This window comes from Schistocerca serialis, chromosome 12, assembly GCF_023864345.2.
Source record: "Schistocerca serialis cubense isolate TAMUIC-IGC-003099 chromosome 12, iqSchSeri2.2, whole genome shotgun sequence".
Lineage (NCBI taxonomy): Eukaryota > Metazoa > Arthropoda > Insecta > Orthoptera > Acrididae > Schistocerca > Schistocerca serialis.
In genome coordinates this window covers 28855256-28870922 of record NC_064649.1, presented here as the reverse complement: position 1 = coordinate 28870922, position 15667 = coordinate 28855256, and the positions used below count along the sequence as shown (strand labels likewise).

The following is a 15667-nucleotide window of genomic DNA, read 5'->3' as shown; positions in this document are numbered from 1 at the left end:
TACAGCACGGATGTTTTGTTAACCTCACGGCGGGTGCGTGCCCAAGTCACGTGAAAGCCGTCTTCCCAGTTGCGCGCGTTAGTTAGTCACTAAAACAACAGGACACGCTCAAAACATAGCCCAGCTAACTCCACACTGATGGACAGTGAACCTGGAAAATCAGGAAATATCGCCAAAACGAAATTTTACTTGTTGTGCGTGTACGGTATACGTGGAAGAGTGCAAGAGTAACTTGGTAGGGGACTTGAGGAGTATAGGGTGCGAAATACAGCGCATACAGCTGCGACCTGTGGAAGAAAGAATGGCTTTAAAGGGGCTCGGCATCGAAATGAGCTTGCATGACAGATACGTGTAGTAAATAAACAACCACCGGCTGAATTACAAGTTATTTACCGACCAACCGGTTTCAAGGTGCACTGCCGACCATCTTAAAGTCTCGCACCGCTAACGGGCGTGGGGTCGGGGATTTGTCCGAAATTGTGTGTGGTGAAAGAGGACCCCAACACCTCACGTGGTTAAAACATTAGGACGCACTACTCGGAAAATCCCGAGAAAAATCAATCCAAAGTTTCTTAGGTGCCTTATGAGTATAAAATGTTAGTCCATTGCCGAGCCGCCGTCTGGCCTAGATGTTTGGGGCTCGGACTATTACGCCAGAGGTCTCGGGTTCTCTTCCTCCTCTGGCACTTTTTCTTCTACTGTTTCATTTTCTTTCATTATTCCACCAATTATTCAGAAAGTTTTCCAAACCTACATTATCTTTAACAAATTAGTTACATTCTCGAATACAAATTTTCTTTTTGTCCAACAACACAATTCATGGCGCTGGTTTTTCCATTTTTCATTGTAAAGTATATAAGGAGAATCATTGGGTTTTTAATCAGAATAACCAATTCGTTTGGGAGACATTCAATTTTGATACATATAATAATCATAAACAAGAACCGCAGTGGTAATTATCGTAAAAACAAACAAAGCAATAATTTTTGCGACATCTGCGCAACATATAAAAGCGGATTTTTTACAATCCCACGGCGTTTGCAATAAATCTGTACAAAAATATGCCCCAGGAGTTTCTGATAATTTTGAGACAAACCAGGCATATTGAATCATGTCTCGGAATATTGGTGACGATAACTGTTGGTGAATTATAGAATGAATTTTTATACAGTCTTCCCGGGAATTAATTTCACGATTCTCCTGTAACAATGCGCTGCAATTTTGCAAGCAACAGAAGAAAAAAGTGCCGTAGGAATCGAACCCGAGACCTCTGGTGTAAGGGTCCGAACGCTAAGCATGTAGGCCAGACGGCGGCTCGGCAATGGACTAACATTTTATACTCATAAGGCACGTAAGAAACTTTGGACAGATTTTTCTCAGGATTTTCCGAGTAGTGCGTCCTAATATTTTAACCACGTGAGGTGTTAGGGGTCCTCTTTCACCACACAAAATTTCGGAAAAACCCGGACCCCACGGTCGTGCCGTCTTCTTGTAAGCGCAATTGCTCACACTCTATGTCGAGGTGGGTAAGGATCGATGGGGGAACATGTGGTCCAGCGTTATCCTGTTGAAAGATAACAGTGACAAACTGAACTTTGCTGCGCCAGACCCGATGATGTGCTGCAGCGCAGATTGAAACCGGTTATCGGTAAATAAAAAGTATTGATCTGGACGGTGTTTTTTATTGTAAAAAAAAGGGTCACGATTCCTAAGACATTGCGTCAACTACGAGATACGGGTATGTCGTTCCACGCTCCTTCGACTATTCACCGAGATGACAAGTCATGCAATAGTGAAATGCACATACAGGGTGGCGCACGAAATGTGTTACCATTTGTTTTTGAATATAAACTTTATTGTCAATACAATCTGAAAGGAACGTATACTACAATGAAGAGCCGTCGATGGAGATTTTTTCTCAGCACATGCTCACCGAGCGAGGTGGTGTAGTGGTTACCACACTGGACTCGCATTCGGGAGGACAGCGGTTCAATCCCGCGTCCGGCCATCCTGATTTAGGTTTTCCGTGATTTCCCTAAATCACTCCAGGCAAATGTCGGGATGGTTCCTTTGAAAGGGCACGGCCGACCTCCTTCCCCGTCCTTCCCTAATCCGATGAGACCAATGACCGCGCAGTTTGGTCTCTTCCCCCAAACAACCACCACCACCATCAGCACATGCTCAGTATGTCCATTTCGTTTCCTAACTTCATTCAAACGAACACTGAAGTTAGTGATTACCCTACGGCACATGTCTTCCGTAATTTCACTGCGTGCTTTAAGAATAAGTCTTCTGAGCTCCATTAAATCAGGCGGACGTTTCGGGAAAATTTTTTCCCTTAGGTACCCCCAAAGAAAAATGTCACATGGATTGAGGTCTGGACTACTGGGGGGCCAATTTTGTCCGTCATTGAATGGACCTGGAAACCTGAGTGAAATGATCCGCATGTCGAAATGCTCGTGTAAAAACTCCAACACAGTGTTTGCAGTATGTGGCCTTGCTCCATCTTGCATGAACCACTGCGTGTTGAAGGGCAAGGCAGTAGCAAGAAGCTGCGGAATGAAGCTATTGCGAAACATCTTCAAATAAAGCTCGCTGTTCACAGTTTCTTCAAAGAAAAAGGGTCCAATAAGTCCGTGACTGGAAATTGCTGTAATCCTCGGAGTATAATGTTGTCGTTCATGAAGCACTTGGGGGTTTTCAGTGGCCCAAAAGCGTACATTTTGTTCGTTAACCACACCGTCTAAATGAAAATGCGCCTCGTCTGAAAATCAAACGTTTTTGAGAGTTTCTTCCCTATCCTCCGCCCACTGAACAAACAGTAGTCTCTGCTACTTGTGTTCTTCAGTTAGTTTCTGTGCGCAGGTCATCTTGTATGGGTACATATGGAGGTCACTTTCAAGAATGCGTTGAACGGAGCGTTTGGATATTCCCAGTTGCACTGCTGCCTTTCTTCACGATTTCCCGGGACTTCTCTGTACAGCAACTCGTACCGCTTCAATATTCTCCGGCGAACAAACAGGCTTAGGCCGAGGTCACTTCGCTTACAATACTGTTCCTTCCTGTACAAATTTATCGTAAAACCTGTGGATGGTCTTCTTGCAAACGACCCATCGTGAGTTAAACTGTTTTCGAAAACGCCTCTGAGTCACAACAAGGCTTTTCGTTTCATGGAAAAGTAACACAATTGCCGATCGTTGCTGTGTCGTCAGTCTTCCATTGTCAGCAATTGCTGCTTACTAGCCTCCTAGCGGCAGTATCGTGAATTAAACATCATTTCGTAACTCATTTGTTTTTCCGAGCTCTGCTGGTACTGCTGTAGAGATCCCAGCGGGATATCTAATGTGCGTCGTAAATTGTGAAAGAAACAATTAGTAACACATTTCGTGCGCCACCCTGTATATAGGTATCGCGGACACAGGGTGTGAAAGGACAGTGCATTGGCGGAGTTGTCATTTGTTCTCAGGTGATCCGTATGAAAGGGTTTCTGACGTGACTATGGGCGCACGACGAGAGCGAAGACTTTGAACGTGGAACTGTAGTTGATCTAGACGCATGGGACTTCCATTTCGGAAATCGTTAGGGAATTAAATATTCCGAGATCCACAGTGTCAAGCCTGTGCCGAGGATCCAAATTTCAGGCATTACCTCTCACTACAAAACAGCTCAGTGGCCGACGGCATACGCGTTTGCGTAGAGTTGTCAGTGCTAACAGACAAGCAACAATGCGTGAAATAGCCGGAAAATTGGATGTGGGACGTAAGGCGAACATATACGTTAGGGCAGGGAGGTGTTAACGGGCAACTGCAGCAGACGACAAACGCGAGTGCCCTTGCTAACAGCACATCGCCTGCAGCGCTTCTCCTGGGGTCGTGACCATATCGCTTGGTCTCTGGACGGCTCGATAACCGTGGCCCGATCAGACAAGTCCCAATTTCACTTGATCAGAGGTGATGGGAGAATGGAGTGTGGCGTAGACCACACGCAGCCATGAATCCAAGTTGTCAGCATGGTACTACGCAAACTGGTGGTGGATCTATAACGCTGTGGGCTGTGTTTACATGGAATGGACTGGGTCACCTGGCATTGTGGACCGAGAGTTCCCCATTCGGTTAAGTTTGGCCGCCTAGGGCAAGTACTTATTGTATTCGACGCCGCATTGGGCGGCTTGCACGTTGGAGATGGGGATGCAATGATGATAACACAACACCCAGCAGTCCCTGAACGGAGAAAATCTCCTGCCCCAGCCGGGAATCGAACCCGGGCCCCTTGGCGTGGCATTCCGCCGCGCTGAGCACGCAGCTAGCGGGGGCGGACAGTGATCCAGCGGAACAGATGACTGGCTGGAAGTGGTTAAGTCCGGCTACGTGGAGACAATTTTCAGCTATTCATGGATTTCATGTTACAAAATAACGATGGAATATTTATGGATGACAATGTGTCATGTCACCAGGCGTAGTGGTTAATAAGAAAAAAAAAGAGAAGAAATGAAAAGAGAAGGTTGAAAATGTGGGAAGAAATGATGAAGAAAAAGGGGGTTTTAAAATCGTTAATGACCGTGAAACAGGGAAAGATTGGAATGCAAATCGGACTTCATATTACAGAAAAGCTACCGGACTTCGTGATTCGGAAAAGCTATTGTTGGGGTGGTCCTTGTGGCGTTTCTGAGCAAAAGTCAAACCAATTTCCGCTACAAAAATTATTTCAAAGAGAACAGAGAATAACAAAAGGTGATTAACAGGGGAAATGGCGTAGATAAGAGTACATTCTTTACTACGTTAATACGTCTTCTCTCGTGCGGCGTTCAGGTCTCGTTCCCCAACAATCTCCTGCTTCATTTCTGCATAAAAAAGTCTTAGCTGCTCCAAAATCTTGCAGAAAATTTCATCGTCCAGGAATTACTAATGTCTACGAATGAATACCATCTTGGTATTGAATGCAATGTATTTTACGGCTGCCTCCATCCTCCAGATTTCATACAAGCTTCCACAATACTATATGTCTGCACATCAATAAGTTTTTACGTGTCAATCAGACCAAGACTAACGAATAAGTTTTTACGTCTGAATCATACCAAGACTAGCGAATAAGTGAAGTTAAGCTTTCGCTCTCAAGAGAAAATAGCGGGTAGAAAACAAAAAGGGTTATAATTTTTGTAGCTTCATTTTCTTATAAATATTTTCTCTGCCGTCGAGCGCTCATACAACTGCGACGGTATAATTTATATCTGAGGGAACGAGTGTAGTGCGGCGAAATTCAAAGTCCCGCTACACAGGCCACAATTGTTCGCGATTGGTCTGAAGAACATTCTGGACATTTTGAGCGAATGACTTGGCCACCCATCGAAAATGTATGGGACGTAATCGAGTGGTCATTTCCTGTACCGGCAACATCTTCGTAAATATAGGCGGCGATACAGGCAGCATGGTTCAGTATTTCAGCCAGGGACTTCCGACGACTTGTTCAGTCTATACGACGTTGAGAGACTGCACTACGCAGGCGAAAAAGAGGCCCGGCACATTATTAGGATGTATCCCACGACTTGTCACCTCAGCGTATGTCAGACTGGTGGCGTGCAGCTATGTTGACAACTCATGACCAGATGTCTTCAGTGGCCGAGAGATCTGTAGAACGTTCTGGCCAGGAGGAGGGCAACAGTGAAACACACTTCCTATTCAAGTGGGCCAGGACAGCAGGAGAAACACGCGGTTTTGTGTTATCCTGTTGAAAGATAACTCCACAGAAACCAGCAAAGTAATGCAGAGCGACTGGTCTAAACAGGTCCGAAATACATCAGCTGCCGTCCAAATTACCGACTACGTGAACCAGATATCATGGTGTTGTCTATGCTAAAGCATACCATACCATTACGCGAGATGTAGGACCTGGTTGTCGACGACAAGTGCAATACGACAACGTCATTTCTCCTTGGAGCCTCCGTACACAGGTAAGTCCACCGTGATGCTGTACGCAGAATCGGCATTCGTAAACATACGGTCCAATATCTTTGACGTTCATTTGTTGTAGATTCCTACAATATATTGTGAGCTCCAACATAATCATGTACACGGTTCGGACAGAGAGATGAAAAACCAGCAGAAAAGTATGTTTGAATATAAATGCTGATGACAGCCAAGCCTATATGTTGCGCTGTTGTGTTTGACCACTAGCGGCACCTGCAGAGAGTTCTCAGTATGTTGAAAGTGTCAGTCGGGGCCAGAACACTGTTTCATTATGTCCGAGCAATGTGACTTCGAACGTAGCCGTGAGAGGGCAAGTTTTTGCTGTTTCACGAGCGCGTACCAGGGCTGAAAAACATCCAATAAGTTACGACGCGGACGAAAGTGCGTATCGAGTGTTCGTCACAGACGGTCATTGAATAGGGTCGTGACGAAAAGATCTGTGAACGACAGTTACAAAAATCATTGCAAAAGTGACTGCCGGATTCGCAAACTCTGCCATCACCAAAACACCACCATTCGAGTTCCATAAGCAGGGAATTGCGTGATGGGCTCGAACTCCAAAAACACTCATCAGTGATGCAAATGCCCTTACCAGGAAAACATGATACAGGAGCCATAAAATCTAGAATATAGAGCAATCGAAGAAAATCATTTGGTCGGATGAATCTTGTTACAAATTGATTTCAACTTTTGGCAGCACGAAACGAGGCGGCGGTTCAGTGACTATTTTTGGCAACAATATAGTGGTATTCTACGGCCCCCTGGTTATACTGCAAGGCCGCACTACTACCAAGGATTATGTGACTATTTTGGCTGATTAGGTTCACTTTGTTCCCCAATGGTCATGATGTGATCCAATACGACAGAGGCCCTGATTCCATAGTCCTGGACCACTCTCTTGAGCACCACAATGAGATGTTATATCTTCCATGGTCACCACTGTCACTAATTCTCAATATTACTGAGCCCTTGGGGTAAACTTTGGAGAGAAGGATGCGTGATCGTTACCCAAACGTGGCACTATTTTTCAGAAAGAATGACACAAGTATCCCTTGAAAACCACACTAAACCTGTATTTATCCATTTCGAGACGACTAAAAGTTATTTCGAATGCCGACAGGTTTCTGACCCTGTATTAGGCATGGTAAGGTGTCGTGTTTTTCATGTTTTATGTCTTCGTCCATCCCACGTCTCTCTCGTACATCCCAGCGAGCATGCACCCGACGATGTCGATCCGTAGAAATCCATCACACGTTTTCCTGCCATTCGAACTCGAACTCCCTGCCAGTCGAATTCCCTGCCAGTCGAATTCCCTGCCAGTCGAATTCCCTGCCAGTCGAACTCCCTGCCAAACCAACTCCCTGCCACCCCAAATTAGACACTGGACTCGCAATCGGGAGGACGACGGTTCAATCCCGCGTCCGGCCATCCTGATTTAGGTTTTCCGTGATATCCCTAAATCGCTCCAGGCAAATGCTGGGATGGTTCCCTTTCAAAGGGCACGGCCGACTTCCTTCCCCGTCCTTCCCCAATCCGATGAGACCGATGACCTCGCTGTCTGGTCTCCTTCCCCGAAACAACCAACCAACCACCCCAAATCCCTGCCGCCCCGAACTCCCTGCCGCCCCGAACTCCCTGCCGCCCCGAACTCCCTGCCGCCCCGAACTCCCTGCCGCCCCGAACTCCCTGCCGCCCCGAACTCCCTGCCGCCCCGAACTCCCTGCCGCCCCGAACTCCCTGCCGCCCCGAACTCCCTGCCGCCCCCGGGCGAGCTGCCTGCCGCCCCCGGGCGAGCTGCCTGCCGCCCCCGGGCGAGCTGCCTGCCGCCCCCGGGCGAGCTGCCTGCCGCCCCCGGGCGAGCTGCCTGCCGCCCCCGGGCGAGCTGCCTGCCGCCCCCGGGCGAGCTGCCTGCCGCCCCCGGGCGAGCTGCCTGCCGCCCCCGGGCGAGCTGCCTGCCGCCCCCGGGCGAGCTGCCTGCCGCCCCCGGGCGAGCTGCCTGCCGCCCCCGGGCGAGCTGCCTGCCGCCCCCGGGCGAGCTGCCTGCCGCCCCCGGGCGAGCTGCCTGCCGCCCCCGGGCGAGCTGCCTGCCGCCCCCGGGCGAGCTGCCTGCCGCCCCCGGGCGAGCTGCCTGCCGCCCCCGGGCGAGCTGCCTGCCGCCCCCGGGCGAGCTGCCTGCCGCCCCCGGGCGAGCTGCCTGCCGCCCCCGGGCGAGCTGCCTGCCGCCCCCGGGCGAGCTGCCTGCCCAAATTAGACACTTGAATCGCAATCGGGAGGACGACGGTTCAATCCCGCGTCCGGCCATCCTGATTTAGGTCTTCCGTGATTTCCCTAAATCGCTCCAGGCAAATGCTGGGATGGTTCCCTCTCAAAGGGCACGGCGGACTTCCTTCCCCGTCCTTCCCTAATACGATGAGACCGATGACTTCGCTGTCTGGTCTCCTTCCCCTAAACAAACAACCAACCAACCACCCGAAATCCCTGCCACCCCAAATCCCTGCCACCCCAAATCCCTGCCACCCCAAACTCGCTGCCACCCCAAACTCGCTGCCACCCCAAACTCGCTGCCACCCCAAACTCGCTGCCACCCCAAACTGGCTGCCACCAAAAACTGGCTGCCACCCCAAACTGGCTGCCACCCCAAACTGGCTGCCACCCCAAACTGGCTGCCACCCCAAACTGGCTGCCACCCCAAACTGGCTGCCACCCCAAACTGGCTGCCACCCCAAACTGGCTGCCACCCCAAACTGGCTGCCACCCCAAACTGGCTGCCACCCCAAACTGGCCGCCACCCCAAACTGGCCGCCACCCCAAACTGGCCGCCACCCGAAACTGGCCGCCACCCCAAACTGGCCGCCACCCCACACTCGTTGCCACCCCAAATTACACACTTGACTCGCAATCAGGAGGACGACGGTTCAATCCCGCGTCCGGCCATCCTGATTTAGGTTTTCCGTGATTACCCTAAATCGCTCCAGGCAAATGCTGGGATGGTTCCCTTTCAAAGGGCACGGCCAACTTCCTTCCCCGTCCTTCCCTAATACGATTAGACCGATGACCTCGCTGTCTGGTCTCCTTCCCCTAAACAAACAAACAACCAACCAACCATCCCAAATCCCTGCCACCCCAAAACCCTGCCACCCCAAAACCCTGCCACCCCAAAACCCTGCCACCCCAAAACCCTGCCACCCGAAATCCCTGCCACCCGAAATCCCTGCCACCCGAAATCCCTGCCACCCGAAATCCCTGCCACCCGAAATCCCTGCCACCCGAAATCCCTGCCACCCGAAATCCCTGCCACCCGAAATCCCTGCCACCCGAAATCCCTGCCACCCGAAATCCCTGCCACCCGAAATCCCTGCCACCCGAAATCCCTGCCACCCGAAATCCCTGCCACCCGAAATCCCTGCCACATGAAATCCCTGCCGCCCGAAATCCCTGCCGCCCCAAACTCGCTGCCGCCCCAAACTCGCTGCCGCCCCAAACTCGCTGCCGCCCCAAACTCGCTGCCGCCCCAAACTCGCTGCCGCCCCAAACTCGCTGCCGCCCCAAGCTGGCTGCCGCCCCAAGCTGGCTGCCGCCCCAAGCTGGCTGCCGCCCCAAGCTGGCTGCCGCCCCAAGCTGGCTGCCGCCCCAAGCTGGCTGCCGCCCCAAGCTGGCTGCCGCCCCAAGCTGGCTGCCGCCCCAAGCTGGCTGCCGCCCCAAGCTGGCTGCCGCCCCAAGCTGGCTGCCGCCCCAAGCTGGCTGCCGCCCCAAGCTGGCTGCCGCCCCAAGCTGGCTGCCGCCCCAAGCTGGCTGCCGCCCCAAGCTGGCTGCCGCCCCAAGCTGGCTGCCGCCCCAAGCTGGCTGCCGCCCCAAGCTGGCTGCCGCCCCAAGCTGGCTGCCGCCCCAAGCTGGCTGCCGCCCCAAGCTGGCTGCCGCCCCAAGCTGGCTGCCGCCCCAAGCTGGCTGCCGCCCCAAGCTGGCTGCCGCCCCAAGCTGGCTGCCGCCCCAAGCTGGCTGCCGCCCCAAGCTGGCTGCCGCCCCAAGCTGGCTGCCGCCCCAAGCTGGCTGCCGCCCCAAGCTGGCTGCCGCCCCAAGCTGGCTGCCGCCCCAAGCTGGCTGCCGCCCCAAGCTGGCTGCCGCCCCAAGCTGGCTGCCGCCCCAAGCTGGCTGCCGCCCCAAGCTGGCTGCCGCCCCAAGCTGGCTGCCGCCCCAAGCTGGCTGCCGCCCCAAGCTGGCTGCCGCCCCAAGCTGGCTGCCGCCCCAAGCTGGCTGCCGCCCCAAGCTGGCTGCCGCCCCAAGCTGGCTGCCGCCCCAAGCTGGCTGCCGCCCCAAGCTGGCTGCCGCCCCAAGCTGGCTGCCGCCCCAAGCTGGCTGCCGCCCCAAGCTGGCTGCCGCCCCAAGCTGGCTGCCGCCCCAAGCTGGCTGCCGCCCCAAGCTGGCTGCCGCCCCAAGCTGGCTGCCGCCCCAAGCTGGCTGCCGCCCCAAGCTGGCTGCCGCCCCAAGCTGGCTGCCGCCCCAAGCTGGCTGCCGCCCCAAGCTGGCTGCCGCCCCAAGCTGGCTGCCGCCCCAAGCTGGCTGCCGCCCCAAGCTGGCTGCCGCCCCAAGCTGGCTGCCGCCCCAAGCTGGCTGCCGCCCCAAGCTGGCTGCCGCCCCAAGCTGGCTGCCGCCCCAAGCTGGCTGCCGCCCCAAGCTGGCTGCCGCCCCAAGCTGGCTGCCGCCCCAAGCTGGCTGCCGCCCCAAGCTGGCTGCCGCCCCAAGCTGGCTGCCGCCCCAAGCTGGCTGCCGCCCCAAGCTGGCTGCCGCCCCAAGCTGGCTGCCGCCCCAAGCTGGCTGCCGCCCCAAGCTGGCTGCCGCCCCAAGCTGGCTGCCGCCCCAAGCTGGCTGCCGCCCCAAGCTGGCTGCCGCCCCAAGCTGGCTGCCGCCCCAAGCTGGCTGCCGCCCCAAGCTGGCTGCCGCCCCAAGCTGGCTGCCGCCCCAAGCTGGCTGCCGCCCCAAGCTGGCTGCCGCCCCAAGCTGGCTGCCGCCCCAAGCTGGCTGCCGCCCCAAGCTGGCTGCCGCCCCAAGCTGGCTGCCGCCCCAAGCTGGCTGCCGCCCCAAGCTGGCTGCCGCCCCAAGCTGGCTGCCGCCCCAAGCTGGCTGCCGCCCCAAGCTGGCTGCCGCCCCAAGCTGGCTGCCGCCCCAAGCTGGCTGCCGCCCCAATCTGGCTGCCGCCCCAAGCTGGCTGCCGCCCCAAATTAGACACTTGACTCGCAATCGGGAGGACGACGGTTCAATCCCGCGTCCGGCCATCCTGATTTAGGTTTTCCGTGATTTCCCTAAATCGCTCCAGGCAAATGCTGGGATGGTTCCCTCTCAAAGGGCACGGCGGACATCCTTCCCCGTCCTTCCCTAATACGATGAGACCGATGACCTCGCTGTCTGGTCTCCTTCCCCTAAACAACCAACCAACCACCCCAAATCCCTACCACCCCAAAATCCTCCCACCCGAAATCCCTGCCACCCCAAATCCCTACCACACGAAATCCTTGCCACCCCAAACTCGCTGCCACCCCAAACTCGCTGCCACCCCAAACTCGCTGCCACTCCAAACTGGCTGCCACCCCGAACTGGCTGCCACCCCGAACTGGCGGCCGCCCCGAACTGGCGGCCGCCCCGAACTGGCGGCCGCCCCGAACTGGCGGCCGCCCCGAACTGGCGGCCGCCCCGAACTGGCGGCCGCCCCGAACTGGCGGCCGCCCCGAACTGGCCGCCGCCCCGAACTGGCCGCCGCCCCGAACTGGCCGCCGCCCCGAACTGGCCGCCGCCCCGAACTGGCCGCCGCCCCGAACTGGCCGCCACACCGGACTGGCCGCCACACCGGACTGGCCGCCACACCGGACTGGCCGCCACACCGGACTGGCCGCCGACCCGGACTGGCCGCCGACCCGGACTGGCCGCCGACCCGAACTGGCCGCCGACCCGGACTGGCCGCCACCCCAAATTAGACACTTGCCTCGCAATCGGGGGGACGACGTTTCAATCCCGCGTCCGGAAATCCTGATTTAGGTTTTCCGTGATTTCCCTAAATCGCTCGATGCAAATGCTGGGATGGTTCCCTCTCAAAGGGCACGGCGGACTTCCTTCCCCGTCCTGCCCTAATACGATAAGACCGATGACCTCGCTGTCTGGTCTCCTTCCCCTAAACAACCAACCAACCACCCCAAATCCCTGCCACCCCAAAACCCTGCCATCCGAAATCCCTGCCACCCGAAATCCCTGCCACCCGAAATCCCTGCCACCCGAAATCCCTGCCACCCGAAATCCCTGCCACCCGAAATCCCTGCCGCCCGAATTCCCTCCCACCCGAAATCCCTGCCACCCGAAATCCCTGCCACACGAAATCCATGCCACCCGAAATCCATGCCACCCGAAATCCATGCCACCCGAAATCCCTGCCACCCGAAATCCCTGCCACCCGAAATCCCTGCCACCCGAAATCCCTGCCACCCGAAATCCCTGCCACCCGAAATCCCTGCCACCCGAAATCCCTGCCACCCGAAATCCCTGCCACCCGAAATCCCTGCCACCCGAAATCCCTGCCATCCGAAATCCCTGCCACCCGAAATCCCTGCCACCCGAAATCCCTGCCACCCGAAATCCCTGCCACCCGATATCCCTGCCACCCGATATCCCTGCCACTCCAAACTCGCTGCCACCCCAAACTGGCTGCCACCCCAAACTGGGTGCCACCCCAAACTGGGTGCCACCCCAAACTGGGTGCCACCCCAAACTGGGTGCCACCCCAAACTGGGTGCCACCCCAAACTGGGTGCCACCCCAAACTGGGTGCCACCCCAAACTGGGTGCCACCCCAAATTAGACACTCGGCTCGCAATCGGGAGGACGACGGCTCAATCCCGCGTCCGGCCATCCTGATTTAGGTTTTCCGTGATTTCCCTAAATCGCTCCAGGCAAATGCTGGGATGGTTCTCTCTCAAAGGGCACGGCCGACTTCCTTCCTTGTCCTTCCCTAATACGATGAGACCGATGACCACGCTGTGTGGTCTCCTTCCCCTAAACAACCAACCAACCACCCCAAATCCCTGCCACCCCAAAACCCTGCCACCCGAAATCCCTGCCACCCGAAATCCCTGCCACCCGAAATCCCTGCCACCCGAAATCCCTGCCACCCGAAATCCCTGCCACCCGAAATCCCTGCCACCCGAAATCCCTGCCACCCGAAATCCCTGCCACCCGATATCCCTGCCACCCCAAACTGGCTGCCACCCCAAACTGGCTGCCACCCCAAACTGGCTGCCACCCCAAACTGGCTGCCACCCCAAACTGGCTGCCACCCCAAACTTTCTGCCACCCCAAACTGGCTGCCACCCCAAACTGGCTGCCACCCCAAACTGGCTGCCACCCCAAACTGGCTGCCACCCCAAACTGGCTGCCACCCCAAACTGGCTGCCACCCCGAACTGGCTGCCACCCCAAACTGGCTGCCACCCCAAACTGGCTGCCACCCCAAACTGGCTGCCACCCCAAACTGGGTGCCACCCCAAACTGGGTGCCACCCCAAACTGGGTGCCACCCCAAACTGGGTGCCACCCCAAACTGGGTGCCACCCCAAACTAGGTGCCACCCCAAACTGGGTGCCACCCCAAACTGGGTGCCACCCCAAACTGGGTGCCACCCCAAACTGGCTGCCACCCCAAACTGGCTGCCACCCCAAACTGGCTCCCACCCCAAACTGGCCGCCACCCCAAATTAGACACTTGACCCGCAATCGGGAGGACGACGGTTCAATCCCGCGTCCGGCCATCCTGATTTAGGTTTTCCGTGATTTCCCTAACTCGCTCCAGGCAAATGCTGGGATGGTTCCCTCTCAAAGGGCACGGCCGACTTCCTTCCCCGTCCTTCCCTAATACGATGAGACCGATGACCACGCTGTCTGGTCTCCTTCCACTAAACAACCAACCAACCACCCCAAATCCCTGCCACCCCAAAACCCTGCCACCCGAAATCCCTGCCACCCGAAATCCCTGCCACCCGAAATCCCTGCCACCCGAAATCCCTGCCACCCGAAATCCCTGCCACCCGAAATCCCTGCCACCCGAAATCCCTGCCACCCGAAATCCCTGCCACCCGAAATCCCTGCCACCCGAAATCCCTGCCACCCGAAATCCCTGCCACCCGAAATCCCTGCCACCCGAAATCCCTGCCACCCGAAATCCCTGCCACCCGAAATCCCTGCCACCCGAAATCCCTGCCACCCGAAATCCCTGCCACCCGAAATCCCTGCCACCCGAAATCCCTGCCACCGGAAATCCCTGCCACCGGAAGTCCCTGCCACCCGAAATCCATGCCACCCGAAATCCCTGCCACCCGAAATCCCTGACACCCGAAATCCCTGCCACCCGAAATCCCTGCCACCCCAAACTCGCTGCCACCCCAAACTCGCTGCCACACCAAACTCGCTGCCACCCCAAACTGGCTGCCACCCCAAACTGGCTGCCACCCCAAACTGGCTGCCACCCCAAACTGGCTGCCACCCCAAACTGGCTGCCACCACCAACTGGCTGCCACCACCAACTGGCTGCCACCCCAAACTGGCTGCCACCCCCAACTGGCTGCCACCCACAACTGGCTGCCACCCACAACTGGCTGCCACCCACAACTGGCTGCCACCCCCAACTGGCTGCCACCCCCAACTGGCTGCCACCCCCAACTGGCTGCCACCCCCAACTGGCTGCCACCCCCAACTGGCTGCCACCCCCAACTGGCTGCCACCCCCAACTGGCTGCCACCACCAACTGGCTGCCACCCCCAACTGGCTGCCACCCCAAACTGGCTGCCACCCCAAACTGGCTGCCACCCCAAACTGGCTGCCACCCCCAAACTGGCTGCCACCCCAAACTGGCTGCCACCCCAAACTGGCTGCCACCCCAAACTGGCTGCCACCCCAAACTGGCTGCCACTCCAAACTGGCTGCCACCCCAAACTGGCATCCACCCCAAACTGGCTGCCACCCCAAAACTGGCTGCCACCCCAAACTGGCTGCCACCCCAAAAACTGGCTGCCACCCCAAACTGGCTGCCACCCAAAAACTGGCTGCCACCCCAAACTGGCTGCCACCCCAAACTGGCTGCCACCCCAAACTGGCTGCCACCCCAAACTGGCTGGCACCCCAAACTGGCTGGCACCCCAAACGGGCTGGCACCCCAAGCTCGCTGCCACCCCACACTCGCTGCCACCGCAAACTCGCTTCCACCCCAAATTAGACACTTGACTCGCAATCAGGAGGACGACGGTTCAATCCCGCGTCCGGCCATCCTGATTTAGGTTTTCCGTGATTTCCCTAAATAGCTCCAGGCAAATGCTGGTATGGTTCCCTTTCAAAGGGCACGGCCAACTTCCTTCCCCGTCCTTCCCTTATACGATGAGACCGATGACCTCGCAGTCTGGTCTCCTTCCCCTAACCAACCAACCACCCCAAATCCCTGCCATCCCAAAACCCTGCCACCCGAAATCCCTGCCACCCAAAATCCCTGCCACCCGAAATCCCTGCCACCCGAAATCCCTGCCACCCGTAATCCCTGCCACCCGAAATTCCTGCCACCCGAAATTCCTGCCACCCGAAATTCCTGCCACCCCAAACTGGCTGCCACCCCAAACTGGCTGCCACCCCAAACTGGCTGCCACCCCAAACTGGCTGCCACCCCAAACTGGCTGCCACCCCAAA

General features: G+C 56.5%; 3 protein-coding genes across 3 annotated transcripts in view; 2 read left to right on the top strand and 1 right to left on the bottom strand.

Annotated features, from left to right (window-relative positions):
- LOC126428379 (DBF4-type zinc finger-containing protein 2 homolog) overlaps positions 1–8222 on the top strand; it is an 88659-nt gene extending 80437 nt beyond the window's left edge. Inside the window, exon 2 of the mRNA XM_050090306.1 lies at positions 7736–8222. Coding sequence (XP_049946263.1) covers positions 7736–8222 — 487 coding nt within the window. The remainder of the gene's footprint in view (positions 1–7735) is intronic.
- A 1151-nt stretch (positions 8223–9373) lies between these two features.
- Positions 9374–11191, top strand: LOC126428378 (uncharacterized). Its single transcript, XM_050090305.1, has one exon. The coding sequence runs from the start codon at positions 9374–9376 to the stop codon at positions 11189–11191; it is 1818 nt and encodes a 605-aa protein (XP_049946262.1).
- A 263-nt stretch (positions 11192–11454) lies between these two features.
- Positions 11455–14933, bottom strand: LOC126428377 (loricrin-like). Its single transcript, XM_050090304.1, has 2 exons — positions 14417–14933; positions 11455–11891 (listed from the first exon to the last, which is right to left on the bottom strand). The coding sequence occupies exons 1-2, from the start codon at positions 14931–14933 to the stop codon at positions 11455–11457; spliced, it is 954 nt and encodes a 317-aa protein (XP_049946261.1).
- Positions 14934–15667: the final 734 nt, after the last annotated feature.

Bases quoted from the DNA above. Each gene is read 5' to 3' on its own strand.
- LOC126428377 (XM_050090304.1), bottom strand. From the start codon at position 14,933: ATGCCAGTTTGGGGTGGCAGCCAGTTTGGAGTGGCAGCCAGTTTGGGG. The intron at 11,892-14,416 runs GTTTGGGGTGGC...GTCGGCGGCCAG, and splicing joins CCAGTTTGGGGTGGCAGCCA to TTCGGGTCGGCGGCCAGTCC.
- LOC126428378 (XM_050090305.1), top strand. From the start codon at position 9,374: ATGAAATCCCTGCCGCCCGAAATCCCTGCCGCCCCAAACTCGCTGCCG.